We start from the raw sequence: 19,050 nt of genomic DNA, 5'->3' as shown, positions 1-19,050 counted from the left end.
TCCATCCTTCTTGGGCACCAGAGAGTAGTGGTAATAACAACCTCAGCCCACTTCGGGCATCTGCACTCTCTCAATGGCTCCTTTGGCCAAAAGAGCCACCACTTCCTGGTGGATAAAATATAGGTGGTCCTCTGTCAGGCTATCGTAAGTAGGTGGCATGAAGGGTGAGGTAGTCTCAAAGGGGAAGAGGTAGTCTCAAAGGGGAAGGAGTAGTCTCTTTGGAGAACCTGCAAAATCCACCTATCCGATATTATGGACTACAAATGGGGCAGGTGATGCCTAATCCTGCCACCCACTGGGTGTCCATGATGGTAAACGGGAAGACTAGGAGAGTTTGGAGGTTGCTGGTGTAGTGGCGGACAGACCAGAATGCTGGCCACCCTACCCATAGGGCAGGTAGGTACCGCATCCAGGGTAACGCAGAGACTGGAAAGGTTGCGAGCCGTGGTCACTGAGTGGGTAAGGAGATGGCTGTAAGCCTCTTCTGTGACCATGAAAGGAGCAGAATGTGGATTGAGGGTGATGCAGGCCATGGAAAGGCCCAAGGACCTGGATGCAGCCCTGCTGTCCCATAAAGTACTCCAGCACCAAATCCACCTTGTCATCAAAGAGACAGGAGCCAAAGTGCATGTCAATGAGTGATGTCTCGAAATCCCTAGAAAAGCCAGTTGTCCTCAACCAGGAGAGGTGCTGCAGGGACATGATTGATGAAATCTCTCTGCCTAGTGAGGTGGTGGTGTCTAGTTCACATCTAATGGTGAACTTAGCCACATCTCTCCCGTGGGCAACAGCATGGGCCTCTTCTGGGAACTTTGGCAGCACCTGAGCAACCGTATACCACAGGGCATAGGAATAGCAGCCACAAAGGCCAGGCCAGGCTGGTGGAAGAAAACATTTCTTGAGCATATTGCCAGCTTCTTGGATTCCAGACCTAGTGGAGTGGCTGGGAATGTGCCAAGATTTGCCTGTGAAGTCGAGGCTTGGCCCACTAAGCTCTAAAGGGGAGGGTGTTCTATGAGGAATTTGGGGTGCCCTGGAGCAGAAAGGTGGAGGTAGGCAAATGTCCTGTTCACAGGAGCTCCTGTGTTGGACTTGGACCAGGTCCCAAGCAAGACATCAGTAAGTGCTTCATTGAATTGGAGATTTGGTTCGGAAGGGGACACTCCTGGTTAATATTCCAAATCCAAAAGAGAACTTGTCCCTACTTCCTACCAGGACATTTGGCCAAACCGTGTACAGAGAGGGGCTCACTGCACATGGTGGGTTTGTCAACTTCCGCTGAGTGTGGAAGGCTGTATGCAGTGTGGGTTAGCTTCATGCAGAGAATTGGTTGAAGGCCATGCACAGTGTGTTGCTAGTAGAGGCCCACCTGGGTGAAGACCTCTGTAACAGGGAGACCCAAATACGAGTGATTAATCCAGCAATGACCATCCCTCCACAGCTAACAGCATCCAAACTAAAGATGGCAGTGATGCCAGATTCAGAGGTCTCACTACATCGAACAGAACACTAGCGGGAAGAGGCGATGGCACAGAGCCCTGCGATGGATGGTATTGCAAATGTGAAGAGACCCCTGTCAGCAATACCATAGTGGCACCACAAAGTAAGAAGGAGGGTGTAAGTATTGGAGGAGTGGATACTTATTGCACTGGTCAGGTAAGTACAAGCGTCAGTAGAGTGATGCCCAGCAAGGATGAGCAGCAGCTTGTGCTGGAGATAACCCAAATCCCCAACGGAGTCACTGATAATTGAGTTGTTCAACTGGGCAGTCAATGGGAGACAAAACCTCAGTAGTGTTCCTGAAGGAAGCTAAACAGGGGATACCAAGAGACAAAATGTAAGTTTTTCAAACACAGGCCAGGTAGCTTCAAAGGAGTCCTGGGTACAGAGGGTGGAGGTGAAGACCTCGAGACCTATAAACGCTTTTCAGTGCTTAATTTGAACCAGTGGTTTCTGGTGCTCGGAATCGGTGCTTTATTTTTACCAACAGCTCTTATGACAGCCCACTACATGGTAGCGCGTTGTGTCTAATTTTGAGATTAGCTCTACAGTTTTCTGACAATTTAATATATGTTAAATATGAATGATACCTGCTACCTACGCTATTTTTATACCTGTGTAGTCTGGACTAATCTGAATTGTCACACTTGTAGGAGTGTGGTGTCTAATAGTTGTGTTGGTACTGGCAGTGGTACTGCTTGCAGGGGCGATGGGTGGTGCAATCTGTAGTAGTCCATAGAGAAGGGTACTGGAATTTACTTTTTTTTTTAACAAAATGAGCACATGGTGCGTTTGGTAGTGACCAGGAAACTCCAACTGTCAGAAACCCATTCTAAAACCTTGCTCTCAGCTATGGATGGTGTGTTGGAGGAAGTCAAAGAAATAGTAATCCAGAGACAGTGAATAGTGGCTCAGAGTTTCAGCGATGGAAGATGACAGGAATAACATAAAAGCTGAATTCACACTCTGAGAATGTTTTCAGCAGTGTGCTATGGAAGCCACTGACCGACTGGAAACCGAAGTAGAAACATGGGAGAATGTTGGGAGGGCCACTTTGCACTTACAATAAAAGAGTTCATTGGGATGGACTTGCAGGATCCTCTACTGAATTAGATGTTGCCCGAGTCATACGACAGCCCACAAAGGGTCTTCTGGATCACATGAAATGGGCACAAAGTTGTTTGCGCATTCCAGCCGGCACAGCGGAAGCGAATGATGAGGGCAGTGGTTCGGAAATCGAAGCATTGTCTACAGGGACTGAAAGTTCAAGTGTTTCTAGATCTCAGTAGGAAGATCCTACAGAGGAAACAGGCACTGAATAAAACCAAAAAGAGGTGATAGCTAAAGGTATGACAGCTGCATTGCTGTTCCCAGCAAGACCGAGAGGAAAATACAAATAAAAAGAGTATAGTTTTACTCAACCTGCAAAGCTACAGTAATTTCTGAAGTCACATGCAGGAAGCCAGGATGCAGCCGAGAACTGAGTCGTTGCATTATTGCACTGTGCCCATGCCTCAGGCATGTTCCCCATTGTTGCTTAATAGATGTGTGTCCTTTATTATTTTTTTTTAATGTTTATTTTCGTTTTAAAGAAAGAAAACCAAGTTACAACTTGGGAATACAATCACGTCTGATAGATATAATTGATATGTGTCCTCCATACCAGATTTGAGAGGGATCTATTTGAGTTCTCTTTTATTAGTACATCTTGAGTCTCTATTCCTTTCTCCCTCGCCTTCTAATGGTTGGAGCCTGGAATGCAATCTTGGATTTCACACCCAATGTTCTAAATGGTATAATTTAAGAAGCGATAAACAATATATCAAGAGACAACCCAGGTTATTGGTTAAGGGGAATGCAATGAAGGTCTTGAGCTATTTCTAGAATTGTGTATGACCACTGTATCACTTTATGTTTCAAAATACTGAAATCAAAAAACAGGCAAAGTTTACTTACACTAATGAATTAAAATTAAAAAACACTAAAATTAAGTATTCTTGATTAGCTGTATCATCCATAACTCGAAAACCAGATTTCAACTTTCTCACTTCTGCTGCCTCCCACACTGTCCCTCTTTACCAACCAGATACCGAGGGTAGACTAAGCACAATGGTATATTGCTCTGTCTACTGAGATACAAGCATTTGTGGAATACAGTCTTCTTACCAAGGCACTTTGCTTGTGTTTTACTCTCTCCATTTTTCTGTTCTGGAGTTTTTGTCCCATCTTCCATGCCCTCTCTTGATTTTAGGCCTGTGCTGCGCACTATACAAGCAACTGATATAACATACACTGTATGTGTGTCCCTGCCCTGAAAGCCTTAGTTCCCTCTCCTGTCTAATACACTGTAGGGCTTCAGTTAAGGCCCTTTATTCCATCTCCTTTCCTGTCTATGGCAGGCAGGCAGTGAAGGTCCTTCTTCCCTTCCTCCCTGTGTATATCAGGAATGGAGTGAAAGGGTTTTTTGTCTTTAAAGCGCCTGTACTATTTAGGCTCACATTTAAGATACTTTACCCTAGAGGACATGCCAGCATCCATGCCGCGCTCCTTAAGTATATGTATTTGAGTAGTGAGGTTGGTCACATGATCTTCAAATCGGATAAGTCTTTCCTGCAATAAAACTCTGTATAGCCTGTAAAGACATTAGGCCTACATACTGCAACTCTGTCTCTTTGCTGATGAGCCAGAAATGCTTGAGTGTAATGGGGAACGATACATCTTCAACACTTCCTGAAAGTAAGCACAAGCCCATATCTGCTAAGAGCACAGATGCCTCACCAGAGGACCCAGCTAGGCAAACTAGATTGAGAGTTGACGTCTTCCCAGATCATGCTGGACTAGACGAATAGTGAGACTAGACCTCAAGCAAGCAGTGGAAGACCACCTCCAACTGCAATACATAAATGTTTTCAGAAGTCTAAGCAACAATGGAATCAAAATGGTGTACCTGGTAATAATGAGATCATCTCATTTTCCACCCAACAACTCCAACTTCAGCAACAGACATGCAGGTAAAGATAAATGTATACACTGTGGGTAGGGGTCAGTGCACCTCTTTCTGGGGTGCTCTGTTGCCTGCCTCAACACTTTGAAGTAATATGATTACTATCTCCCAAGTCAGGCCCAAATTCCTAATGCCGTCACTCTCATCCCTTAAATAGTGTAACACTTACATTGCACTGCTTACGCTGAGGTTCCCTGGCCATTTTCACCTGAAACACCCTACTGGGAGTATGACATTTTCCAACATGTCTTTGACATTCATACCCTTTCTGCCCTCCCTTGAACAGTTTCATCCTCAGATGCTTTGTAATGGGTCTGCACACAGTAATGCTTCTGACTTCAAGGCATATATTGCCTAATAAGTTTTGGTCCTGAGAAAAACAAAGAACACCGATTCAGTGACTCTCAGTCCATGGGAACCAATTATTCTATCAATGGTAAAACCGAAAATGAAAGTTTTCCAGTGTGCTTGCAACTGCCGTGTTGCAGGGATTTTGCTCTGGAACAGAACTATGCTTGGGACCATAGAATATCAGTATGTAGGGACTGAGTCACCTTACAACCTCAGTGTCTATGAGGTTGAGTCTGACTAGCTATAGTTTCTCATTTGCCCTCCTAACCATACAAGAGAAACAAGTGAATTGGCACACCAGAATACAACACTCTTGACCCTCTCAGTGATCACGGTAACAGGACACACCCTTTCGGTCTCTCACTCAAACTTGTCCACAATGAGATAACAAGCATTGGAAATGCAATAGGTCTCGCATTTTTTTGAGTTAGAGCTATTGGCATAGCTCAACAGCTACTGGACAGAAATCGCTACTTAGCAGGTGCCGAACACAGCATTGCTCTGTGAAATGGCCTGAAAGCCTAATACGATGTTGATCGCCAACAAAATAAAAAGACAGATCAGGATGACCAGGAGGAACCGCGGACGTGCTGGGATGGCCAACACAAGCAAACAATGAGTGAAATCCCATGGGCGTGACCCAAGCACGCAAAGGCGGGAGAATCGGAGCCAATGCACCAATAAAAACCCCGTATTTCTAAATGGCACAACAACAAACAAATGCAATGCACAGGCATGCCGAAGCCGATAGAGGAGATGACAACAGATCTTGCATACAGCGCATGCGCGCTGCCTAGGCTCGACCTTAAAAGGAGACACAAGGAAAGTTTTGAATATTTGTTCAAATTATTGTGCTGTGAAATGCAATTACAAGCCACAATTAAGAAACAATTGAATAGCAAAAATACTATCAGCATGATTAATAAACCATATACCATGAAAAACCATGTCATTTAATTGGGCAGAGTAACCTAACTACCCCTCCCCTTCTACTAAAGCTAAGTGATTATATGGAAGATCTCTGGGAATATCAGCAGGCCCGTACCTTAGCATATACATACGGACGCTCTACATCTCAGAAGACACAGTGCTCTTGTTTCATAACTGTTGGTCCATGTGTCTGTATGTAGCTAATGTACTCATCTATGTGATAAAATATGTGTACACAAAACCAATAGCGATATTCTTGTGTTATGTGTAGGTGCTAGTGTCTTACCTGAACGAATAACAAGGGACATTGTTGTTTGACCTTTTTAGGTGGTACTCAATCCCAGGAAAAGAACAGAACATGAAAACATGCTGGTTCCATGTGAAAGTTCAATGTGGCACAAAGGCAAGCATGTTTATATATTAACGTGCGCAAAAGGAAAATAGGGGCCTACAACGTGCAAAGTTAGGCTAAAATAGGGAAAGCTACAATGGGCAATGCAGGAAACATAAAACAGTAGAAGCTGCACAAATCTCACAATTAACATAAACCCCAAGATTTCATTAACCCCAATTTCCATGTTCAATTAAAAAACCTCTGATGCCCGTTGAGGCAGAACTCCTTGACTGCTCAAGCTGCTTACAGTGAAAGAACTACATGGCTCAGCTCCCATAAAACCACTGTCAATGATGGAAGATGGAGAATTTGAAAATGGCACCGACATACCAAGATCCTATTACAGATATGCCATTTTGTTTTATTACCAAAACAAAAAGCTTTGAAAAACAACTGAATTATTCCAACCCTATCAGTGGATGGTGGGAGTATGCCCATAAGTTATACACTCACAAAAGAAAGTGGAAGCATAGCCAAGAGAAGAGCAAAACTAGTTTGGATGAGACATACCCCATTCTCTTTTGTTCCCCTTCCACTGCTAATTTATGAAATTTTAGGCATGTTCTGTTCCCACTTCCAGTGCCTCTTAAATTGGCTTGTGTGCAAATGGAAAACATTTGTATTCACATAGTCACAGGATGAGTGGGCCAGATGAAAATCAGGACAGACAGCCATTACTAAAAAAAAGTACCAAATTATACCTTCAAACAGGCTCACTATACTCCATTGCAGGTTTTTAAAATTCAGGTATGCTATTTAAAAATTTTACATAAAAGAGAACTTATAAACAATATGTTTTAGAATAAAGACGTTAAGACTTCAGGAATAAGTAGAAGACTTCCTTCTTACACTGGCAGTTGGAAAATGATGTGCTTTAAACCTTCCAGATGTTTTATTCTAATGTGTCTACAAGTCTGATCGATTATTCTAAACAGTGACTGTGTGAAACATAGGGATATTTGTTTATAACTCAAACTTGCCTCTATCACATAGCAAGTTCTGCAAACGAATGTCATACCTTGCATTTTGAGTTGGCTCTTCTCTTGCATTCTTCAGTAAAATATTTATGAGATAAAACTACAAAAGAACAAAGTCATTAGTTAACAAGAATTTCACATTGTAATGAATATTGACATTTCAAGAATGGAAAATGACAACATAAAATACTGAATTGTAAACTATTATTAGAGCAAGGACATTTCATCAACACATAATAGTAAAACAACATTTCCCAATAGTAATAACAGACTATAGAGTGTCACAGGTATTTACTTTGTGGTAACACTGCAGATAATGAATAACTCTGTCAGTCACTTTAGCAGATTACCAGTTTGAAATAGCATAGGTACATTGAAAACTTCTTCCACTGCTTCGTGTCAAAGGTCTAAAAGATGGTTTGGTTTTGAACTAATGCATTTATTATCACCAAAATTGGCACAGTCTTCTGTACAACTAGAGCCAATAGTCAACAGGATCCTAAATCAATTATATTCCTGCTAACAGAGTGGTAAGAAACTTTAAGGATAATCCAGCTGCAAGTATCATCTCCTGTAGGAATGGCTACATCATAACAAAAACGTATGTGATATTTTATGGTGGTCACACCTCTGCTTAATCTGCAGGCCATTTTGCAGTTCTCTAATATGTCGCTGTGCTTTCTCTTGATTGTTATGCAGGGCACTGACCAACTTCATCAATTGGGATACTAGGTCCTCCAATGCCAGTACTGTTCCCTGTATGGTGTCAAGCTTAGCATTCAGGGAGGAGATGTTTTATCAATCACCTGGAGCACTTCAGTTAGAGTTGTAACTGCAGGAATAATAATTCTCAATAGTGTCATATACAAGTTGAGACTTGTCGTCCTCATCCTTTATATGTTTTCCATAGGGCTTCCTCGATGTGAAAACATTTCTTTTTCTTCCCATTTTTCTATAGTATCTATTGAGGGATGTTTAAAGGATGTCGCTGACACAGTTTGCCAAGAACAACCAAGTATCGCACTGGTAGCATTCCCCACTCCCCAGCGCCTTGAGACCTTCACGGGTTAGTAGTGCGCGTTAGAAATGCTATGATTGATTGATTGATTGGTTGGTAAGAGGACTTCCACTTCTAATAAAACATTCTCCGCTCCTAAAACTGCTAAACTATAAATCTCAGATATTGTCACAAGGTAACACATCAGCATGTGCTCCACATGGCAACAGTGGCTGCATACCTCCTGAACACCATCACTTCACTGCAAGTGAGTCTTCTCCTCCATGTGTGGTTATAGTCTACTACAAGATGGCAGCCAGGAGGACAGATCTTGTGGTGACACATACAGCTCTCAATTTTTCGTCTCCACCATTTCCCAACACTCTCATTATCCTCATGCCCAAGGGGAGCAGCCTATTCCATAGTGGAGAGTCACTTCAGATACTCAGAAGCTTCATGTGGCCGAAGTCTTGGACTCCATCTTGGCCATGCTCTTTGGAGGCTATATTATTAAATGTTTCTCAGCGTTGAGACATGAAATGAGGAAGTTGCATTTTGCATCTATTGCTGGGGAAGTTGCCTGGATTCAGTCTGGCACCTGAATGATACTCATAAGTTGAGCAATCGTAGGTTGAAGAACCTGCAGGAAAAGGTATCCATCAGAAAAAAATGCCTGTTCATGAAAAGAACTGGAATTATTTCCTCTTTGTCAATTTGACAAGCTCCTTCTTTCTCTTGTGCACAGTTTGCACAATTTCTATGAGAAGGATGGTAGCAGTATACATCCATACTTAGTAGTGTACAAGCTACATGCCAAACTTAACATACAAGTCATGATTTCATCCATCTACCCTCAAAATTGACTAATGGAAGCATGGCCTGTTGGTTTTTTCTGTACCTCGTGAGATCCCAGCCCTCATGGCACAACACTTCATTTGACACTGCCATAGCTGGGGTGAATCACCTTGCCAGCAATTGATAATGCACGTATGTGAGAAATGGTCATTACACTGTCACTTGGACACAAGAGCATGATGTTTACCCGGACCAATGCTTGCAAATAAAGATCGATCTTACCAGAAAAAAAACACTGAAGAGTAGTGCTGTCGAAAGGATGTTAGGAAGGGCAGACTCATTCTATTTGGCAATGGGGTGATGCTCTGCAGAAAACAGACCCAGCCAGGATGACTTATATGGGTCACTGCATGTGTGTGTATAGTTACTGCTGGTAGTTAATCATACAATTGCCCATATCAAGGCCAGGATGGGGTTCAGATCCTGGTAAGTGCTAGGTGGTGGATGGTTAAGACATAGTAATACTAATGTACTGAAAAACCACAGAACGTTCAACAGTCATTTAAACAAGCTAAATCCTTTTACTTTCTTTCAGAATTCACTTTTCTGATGCTGAATAAGGGGGATTACTTGTGTTTTCAAGAATATACCTATTGAGAGGGACAGAATTACCTTAGATAAGAAAACACTCTACTAAATTAAAAACAAAAAGTAAAATCCAATTTGTTATATTCTTTATTTGCTCTTTTTCCTTGTTTCCCCTCGCCCCTCTGTAATGAACTCTGAGAATGTTGAGGTGTGAGCATACTTGTGAAGACAGTTGTGGCGGCTTTGCTGATTCCAACCTCAGATGTTAATCATTTGAATAAAGTCTCCTCATCTCTTTATGTCTTACTGACTTCCACTTTGTAACATCGATTTTGGCAACAAGGATCTGCTGCTTCTGCTTGCCATCAAATCTAATGTTGGGTCGCAGCCCCAAGCGTCATCATATTTTGGCCGCCATGAGACATGTGAAAAGAAAACCTGCCCTTTCTGTTGAAGTAGTATTTGCGGAGTTTCACTGCGCGCCACATCAAAGTTACTTCCTTCGTTCAGCCTCCAACAGGTATGGAATGCCCGTCAGGACATTCTTCTTTGTTCAGCAGCTTAACATTCAGTCGGAAGCATAAGGACGTTCCAAGCCTCATCACATCCCTGGACTCCAAAGGCTTGATGGGGGCTTCCATGCAGGCAAGATTGGTGGAAGCCCAGCTCAGCAGAGCTTTCAGGATTCTTCCAAGCCTAGAGGAAACAAGCAGCAGTGTGCTCCATGTTGTAGAGACACTGAAGCTCAAGGCCAACGCAAGTGTAACTGAAACAAAAAATAAACACCACATAGTGACCACATCTGCCCTTACTTTACCTGCCGAGACCAATAGACATCACACCCCGATATAGACATCAGATTGCAAATCCTTCTAAATTCAGGGTGAAAAAAACGAATGGTCAATTCTCTATAGTCTCTGGACACACCAAGGGTTTCCCTGAGAAGCAGATTTAATATGTCCCTAATGATCAGGTTACTAACAAACTGCTGCCAAAAAGACAAAAAAGGTCTAGGGGTCGCCACTAGGTAGTTATAGCTAGGGCTGCTTTTCCATAGCCAGAGTGCTTTTTGGTTTGCTATAACTTCGGATCCGTTTGACAAACTTTCAGCAAACTTTCCCCCCAAAAAAGTTTATCCACTTCAGCTCCATCCTGCATGGTTTTGAGGTGACATATCAAGCAGGGGCAAGAAAAAAGTGGGAGGCACCCAAAATGCAAAGTCCCCGTGCATTTTTCATTGACTTCTTTACGACAGGCTGGAGCAAAAATTGCTGAACGCAATTACACCAAATTTGGCAGAAAGCTAGAACTTGGTCTACAGATTATGTATTTTGCAATTTTGTGTAAATCCGTTCAGGGCGTTTTTTGGGATATTAAGGGTAAAAAATATATAGATATTTGGACTGTTGGGTTAGCAAGAATCTCCGAGACTCGCTCAGGAGCGCAATTTAAAACAAGCATTGAAAATGCAACATGTCTTGCCTTTGATTAAGTTAAAGCCATTTCCTTTGCTAATGCTATTGTATAGCAAAGCAAATGGCTTTAACCTAATAAAAGGCACTTTAAGAGCGGTACAGGAGAGGTGACCCAGCGCTTATACGAATGAGACAACATCACAACACCCCATCTTCTCCTGTCTCGCGCATCACCCACCCGTTCTCTTTCATATTCTCCCCCATGCCTTCCTTGCCTTCTCCTCCACACAAAACTCCCACATTATCCCTGGCATCTCTTTACTTTACTCTTATCCCACATCACATTCCCTGATCTCTGCCATTTTCTTTCCAATGTCCTCTCCCAAATGCACTGCCCCCTCCCCATCTCTTTGACCCATACCACGTTCCCTGTTCCTCTTTCACGTGCCCATCTCCCTAGTAAGCGCGCCTGGTGAGCCCCTTCATTACCCTGCCCTATCTCCTGGATAAAGCACATGGCAGCGCCAGATGTTGAACTCTCCTCCACAGGGCTGCAGGGCTGAGAGCCGTCCCCCAAGTCTCTCCCACACCCACTGGCCACTTCCCCCCACTTCCCTAACAGCAGATAGTGGATCGATAAAGGGAACGTTCACAAACCTTCAAAGTCGGCGATGAAGCCCTCCAAGTGTTGACGACCGGATCGGACATCTTTCTCACCCTCTCTCGGTCCCAAGGCAGAAAAAAAGTTTAAAAACAGACTCAGAGAAGCAAGTACGCCCACACTTAGATTGCGGCCTTGTTGCCGCTTCTCAAAAAGTAATATAATAGCTCAAAAGAAAAAAAAAAAGAAAAACATTGGGGTAAAAAAAACAGGAAAATCCCAGATCAGGAAGTGACACGGGAGGCGCGGCCGATGACTTTTGGGTGCATGGGCTGCGATTGTTTTCTGATTTCTATTCTGGGTCGCCGCACACCCCCCGTCACAGACGCGAGCCGAGGCGGAAGCCCCACAGAGGCAGGGGTGTGCTGAATGAATGGAAGAGAGAGAGGAGAGGGGCTCTCCTCTCATTATGCATAGACACACGCAGTCACACAGACAGACCGCATTTGGCGAGGGGGCTGCCTACCTTGGGCCTCCCTCCCTTAGGCGCCCCCACCTCTGCCTGCACATTGGCTGAATCACACGCCCATCACGCACGGAGCCACACAGAGGAGGCAGCCTGAACTGACTTCAGCACTTTTGGGGAGAGGCGAAAGAAGTTCAAACAAAACTTAAGTAACAATGAAGTGGGCTACTAAAATAACTGCGTTGCGAAACACCTGCCCTCAATTCATTTAACATACAACAAAATAAATCAATAAGCGCGGTCCCGAAAGCAAAAGAGGACTGCGCTGCAGCAGATCTCCGCGCTGCAGACAATTTCTTGTCTTTATGGGGCCATGTGTTTGAAACACATGGCCCCATAAAGATAAGAAACCATTTTATATGCACGGAAGGCAGACGAGCCCGTCCAAGTGGGCCGTCTCAAAAAGAGAAAAGTCTACGTCATCAAAAGCTCTTTTCCAAAGGCTGGCCACCGTTTAGCATAAACGGTGACGCCAGCCAATGGGAAAGAGTGGCGGGGCTTGAAGCCCTTTACTGAAAGTCCTCCGAAAGATTAAATCTCGCCGAGCGATCTGCGCATGTGTGCAGCCACGCTAGCCGAGACCTAAAAATAGAGCGTTCGGATTGGCCTTGGGAGCTTTATTTCCCTTGGGTCGTCTCGCTCCTGCAGGGGTCTGATTGGATGCCAGCATCATGAGAAATATTTTGCTGCTAGCCATTACAGGACTCTGGGCTTAGTTCCCTGTCTTGAAGTTGTAAAATAAATAAATAAATATAAGGATACACTGACCCTCCTTAGTGAGTATGTGGGTAGGGGGGGAACACAGAGACACCCTCCCTCCCCAGGCAAGAAAAGAAAAAAAACAGCAACAAATGCTGCTATCCAGCAAGACTCTCGCAGGATCCCAAAAACCAAACTGAAGGCCGAAATTGCCGAAAATGGGCAGGGGGCTGCGCAGTATTCCTCCCTGTGGCTCAGCCCACCCCCAGGACCGACTTTAATATTTATGGGCATGGGGACTGCGTGTCCCCCCTCCCTCCATGAGCCTCGAGAGGGCCCAGGAAGCCTACCCCCGGGGCCGCAAATGCACATAATTGGGGGGGGGGGGGCGTGCGGCACCCCCTCCTGGGCCAGAAAATGCCCCCAGGCCGATTCCTTCAAGGAGGGGGGGGGGCAGACACCCCCCTCCCCTCCCTGAGCCATTAATGGCCCAGGCAGTGCACTCCCAGGGCCGGCTCAGCAGCTATGTCCCTATGTGCCCAACCCCGGGACACAGCGGTTTCCCTGCCCGCAGCGGTGCAGGTAGGAAAACTTGTGTTTGCTCTCGCTTGGCAGGAGCATTGTTAAATCTATCGTCAAGCGGGAGCGGACACCAAGTCCGCTCCCAGCAGGCAGAAGATTATTTAAAAATTCAGTCCGCTGAGAGTGGACTTTTCATCCGTTTCATTACCTATACTGAAGTGGGCAGTTAAACAGATAGAAAGATTGCTCCCGCAATATTATCTGCTCCATACGGGCGGAGCAATGCCGGCTCCTGCTGGATGCAGAGGGCCGGCTGGGGCAGCAGGGGTATTGGGGCACCCCCTGCGGTCTCCAGCGAGTGTTGAGTGGGCACCAGGCCACTCACCTTTGGTTGAGCCAGGGAATAGGACCCCGGAGCAGAGATGGGCCTGGGGAAGAGGGGCCAAGTGCCCTCTCCCCTTGAATATACTGTCGGGCCTCGGGGGATGTGGTTGCCAAAGGCCGAAATCAGTCCTGGGAGGGTGTTGGTCTCATGCCCCGTCCCCCTTGAATAAACTGCTGGGCCCGGGGCCAGAATCGTCCCGGAGAGGGAGGCTGCATGCCCCCCTCCCCCTTGTCAAATTGTGCCAGGCCTCGGGGGATGCGGTTCCCAGAGGTTAATTCCCCCCCCCCACCTCCCATCCTCCAAGACTGCCAGGTCTTGGAGGATGGAGTCTCCAGGTCGGAAATCAGTCCAGGGAGGGGTCTGCGTGCCCCCTCCCAAACAACGTTGGTACCGGGGCACGAAATTGGTACGGGAAGGGGGACTGTATGCACCCTCTCCAAACAAGCTCACATGACACAGGGGATGGGATCCCTGAAATTGGCCAGGGGAGAGGGGCATAGTGTCCCCTTCCCAATAAAAATCAAGCCAGGCCCCGGGGGTGGGGTCCCAGGGGCAAAAATCAGCTTGGGGCACATGTGCTCCCCTTTCATTTAAAAGAGTGGCCCTGAGTGATGAGGTCCCCAGGGTCTAACAAGAATTGGGGATGGAAGCCACACGGCCCCTTTCTCCCCTTTATTTAAGTAAGAGGATCCTTGGGTTGTGGTCCCCGTGGACAATAACGGCTCACACGTCCCTCCTCTCCTTTAATTTAAAAAAGGGCCCTGTGGGATGGGGTCTGCAGGGCCAGGTTCTCTTGCTAAACATCTCAATGTGCACGGTTGATGGCCGTGAGCAGTGTGGGGCTGTCTGTATGGAGGGGTGTTGGCTGCAGGGCCTGGCCACAGGCTGTACACAGTGGGGGGATTGCATTTACATATAGTAATTAAAGTATTACTTTACTTTAAACAGAACCTTAGAAATTCACTGAAAAAAACAAAGGTTAAAGTAATGCTATAGTAAGGTGTGTTAAAAAGATCTGTGTTTCCCCCCCCCCCCCCCCCAAATTTCAGAAATTCATTGAATGTTGTGGGGTTGGCTGTATGAAGGGGTGTTGGCTGCAGGGCCTGGCCACAGGCCTGGCAGGCCTTGCAGACAACGTCCCACCGTGGTGGATTGAATTTTCATATACTAATAAAGTATTACTTTACATTAAAAAGAAATTAGAAATTCACTGTAAAAATACATTGGTTAAAGTAACTTTATTATTAGGTGTGATAAAAGGATCCTTTTTTCATTTTAATAAAAAGAAATCTTAGAAATTTATGGAAAAAACAAAGGTTCAAGTAATGTTATAGTTAGCTGAATTTTAAAGCGACAACATTAACATTTTGAACTAAAATAAAACACAGAAATTCACCAGTTATAGTTAGCAGCGCTAACTATAACTTGAGCCTCAGCCATGCACTGTTTAGGACCTCACAAATGACATCACTCATGACATGTTCAATTACATCATTATAACATCACTGATGACATGTCAAATAACATCACTGATGACATGTCCAATAACATCATTGATGACATCACTGATGCCATCATCCAAGCTTTGCTTTCCTGCATATCGCTGTAAAACGTACTATGGCACCAGAGACTCTGACAGCAAGTACAAAATAGCTCAGGAGAAGAGCAGGCATCATGATTACCAACACAGCAGTGTTGCAGAGACTGTACAGAAAGCATAGTTCACATCAACAATTAACCACAGGTATATGGGAGACCTTCATTGAGTGCAGTGTTCAATCTGTACACATGTTCCGAGAAAGCCAAAATAGTGAATGCCAATTCCAAAACAAATGGCTTTTATCTGTATCAAACCCCCGACACACACCAAATCTACATTACGAAATGAAGATGATCGCAGTAGAGAACGAACTGAGTACTGTAAAAAGTGTTCACTCTATGGAGAGAGGTCATTCTATACCACACTGTCTACAAACACTGAAACTCTCATGAGAAATACATCACAGATTATTCAAAAAAATCTACCAAGTACAATGTACATTATATGCAACAGTTGTCAAAAAAGACACTGTTAGCTAAAAATAACAAAGGTTTGAAGGTGCTAAAGATCCACCCTTCATATTAAGGTGAAAACTTTACAGATAGCCCATCTTCTGAAGCAAAACAAGAATGCATACATAGGTTAGTCCCTGGTGTACACACTCTTCTATGTTAAGTATAAATTATCATGCTGACACGATTCTCTCAAACAACTCAAGGATGCTTACAAAGGTTTTCTGCAGAATTAAAAAGTTGTGTGGGGTATAATGAATATAAGTCACCTGTCACTTGCAAAGAGTTACTCTTGAATGCAAATATTTATCATGTGTTCCATACCTCTGCACAGCTATGGTTCATTAGAAGCACATGGGTTTTGTAAACACACCAATTGGCTGCACCCAGCTATACAAAATTACACAGAAAAGTAAGACTGTAGTTACCCGCCACTATGTAAACTCTAAAACAAACTAGCACGCTCATTGGATGAGGTAATCAGTGATGTAATCGATGATATCATAGAACATGTCATGAATGATGTCATATGAGAGGTCATAAGCAGTGCATGGCAGGGGTCAATTATAGTTAGCGTGCTATTTTTAACTGGTGAATTTGTTTTTAGGTCAAAACGTTAATGTTACTGACAAATTCCCCTAACTATAACGTTCCTTTAACCTTTGTTTTTTTTAGTGAAGCATATATACATATGTATGTATATATAGAAGTATATATATATATATATATACATATATATATATATATATATATATACACATATTTTTGAATAGTAGTGGGTATTCAACCACAAAATATGGAGAACTCTGATTTCAGAAGAGGTTTTTTTTAAGCGTTCTTTCATCTCTGCCGGTCTTAATAAGTTTGACTATTGTGAGGTTAGTCAAAGATAGATACACGTGTAGACCATTTCTCAGCAGATATGATAAAAATCAAGGTCTAGGTCGGATCTCACAGGTGAGGCAGCAGCATGTAGTAGGTGGGAAGGGAGCTGACCTCTCATCCTCTTCCAATTTCCTATCATCAGCACCCAGTGCTTAATTTGAGCATGTGGTTTCTAGTGCTTGGCACTGGCACTTAATTGTCAACACTGGTACTTATGGCAGTCTACCACACGGTGGCGCTGCCGGTTTAATTTAGAGTTGACCAGAACAACAGTGGTTTATTAATACAATATACATTAAAAATCTCTAATACCTGCCGCTCAATACATTCTAATAGCTTGTGGGGCCTGGAATTGTCTGAATTGTCACACTTGCAGGAGTGTGATGGTTAGTAACTGTGTTGGTACTGTCATTGGCATCCCTGCTGGGGCAGTGGGTGGTGTCAGTTGCAGTGAAGACCCCCACCCCCACCCCCGAGGCCCCTGGTACTTCTTTTTTTTTTGTTTTAAACAAAATATACACTGTCAGCTCCAAAACCAAACTCGGAAAGCAGGAGGGCATTGAATATTTCACTTACCAAGGGTTAGCCACAGTAGATGTCAAAACAAAAAGGTACTGGACTTGGTTGGTGGGCCAGCTGAAATAAAATCCCACCTAAAGAGAGGAATAAGGGAATGCCTCAACAATCACTTAATTCCTGAAGTTGCCCAAACCAAAACACTAACAGCGATTGCTAATCACACGTGGGGAAGCGGGGTTCAGGTTAGTTCAACCATTTTTAACTCCCTATGTAATGGCAGACCCACAAACAGACAGGAAACCACACCTGGAGTACCACAAGTTGTCTTGACTGCTGACTTCTCAGAGTAGAGAGGACTACCAGGCCCGTGAACTACTGAAAAACGAGCCTCTAACCAAGAAGAGAAGTAAGGAGAAAGAGAAACCAGTCAAAGAGACTAATCCTTTATGGAATATTCACTTGATTGGGATATGGAGTAATAGTCCTGAGAACCTAACTGCACTGAAGATAACCTACCTTAACCAGTAGAGTAGCGGGTGTATCAAGGGCCCTAGTGCAAGAAAGGAAACTGACCCCTTCACTGCAGTATGAATTATAAAATACAGCAATACTCCGGGTTCAGTGCGCCTCTCCGGTCTCTGGGACTTTATGCACTATTAGTAGCTACGCCCCTGATATTATAACAAATAATTTTCAATTATCACTCTAAGGTTTCCCATACATCTCTCCACATGGCAAGTTGTCACTTCTCCATCTCAGGATTTATTAGATGCCTCACTGATCAGCTCTCTGTACCTCCACCACTCTCACCTCACGCCCACACGCACTGACTGCAGACTGCTGCTCTCTGTTACTGGGTATCATCTTGTTCACCTTTACAGTGGGTCCACGCCCTCAATGCAGGGGTCTGGGTTAAGAGTCAGACCCTATAAGGATACATCCGCCAGGTTAGGCACTACTGTGCTTCGCCATCAATTTGCTGGAATTTGTAGCAACCACTCTGAAAAAAGATGCAGCATGGATGTTTTTTTTCTTGTTTGACTCATGCCACCAAAGCTCACACAGCCATCTCCAATGGCATGTGTAGCACATCGTCCAAGTCTTCCAGTCCGCCGAGATATCAGTCTGAACCAAAAAGAAATATACAGGGAACATAACAGAGTGTCCTTTTCAGAATCCGCTTTGATCCTCAAACAAAGCATTCAGTTTTAAAAACGCCAAGCTTCTAGTGAGCATCTGGCTTTGTGTTAGTCGTTGTGGCTGTCAATCTGAATGACAGGCGTTCTGGCCTGCTTTTGGTGCTCGAGACTCATTTATAATAACAATCTTAGTCTGATCTGCTACCAAGATACAAACCCTCAATTTCAGTAACAGTACCGCTCTAGCCTCCCACGAAAATTGGGCACTCAGTTTGAAGGAGAGGTGTGTGCTCGTCTGCTGCCAATATTCAGGGTCCTAATAGTCATTCATTATGAGGTGCTGGCCTGCTCCTATTGTCTGAATCCCCAGTTTTTTGGCACTAAGGTCCAAGCATGCTATCAAAGTCTAGACCAGAGTTTCTTAATCTGTGGTCCTGGGACCCCTGGCGGTCTGCAGCTGCTGAAATATTTAAATAATATTAACAAATGAATAAAGTGTCCATAAAGAAAGAAGCACATTTTAAAACGTTCTGTAAATGAGAATAAATTTGAATTAGAGACTAAAAATTAAGTTGGAATGCTTAGATTGATTGTAGGTGCAAGTGCATCAAAATGAATAGAATATGGACGATGGGCAGCAGCAGTTAAATTTAGAAAAGCTCCAACCTTGCAATTAAAATTAAAATGTGGAGATTTTTTTTAGATTTTGTTGTAAATTAAATAAAGTATTTCATAATTCGTGTATTTCTTTGATGAATGCTTGTGGCCTTA

At 44.0% G+C, this 19,050-nt stretch overlaps 1 protein-coding gene across 5 annotated transcripts in view; it reads right to left on the bottom strand.

Annotated features, from left to right (window-relative positions):
- RALGAPA2 (Ral GTPase activating protein catalytic subunit alpha 2) overlaps window positions 1-19,050 on the bottom strand; it is a 1,907,250-nt gene that overhangs the window by 828,698 nt on the left and 1,059,502 nt on the right. For all 5 annotated transcript variants that reach the window (XM_078649331.1, XM_078649327.1, XM_078649328.1 and 2 more), the window contains one exon: window positions 7,198-7,256. In XM_078649331.1, the coding sequence (XP_078505457.1) occupies window positions 7,198-7,256 (59 nt within the window). The remainder of the gene's footprint in view (window positions 1-7,197; window positions 7,257-19,050) is intronic.

The sequence above is a fragment of the Lissotriton helveticus genome, chromosome 6 (genome assembly GCF_964261635.1).
Source record: "Lissotriton helveticus chromosome 6, aLisHel1.1, whole genome shotgun sequence".
Taxonomy (NCBI): domain Eukaryota; kingdom Metazoa; phylum Chordata; class Amphibia; order Caudata; family Salamandridae; genus Lissotriton; species Lissotriton helveticus.
The sequence above is the reverse complement of the archived record's forward strand: the minus strand, read 5'-3'. Positions and strand labels throughout refer to the sequence as shown.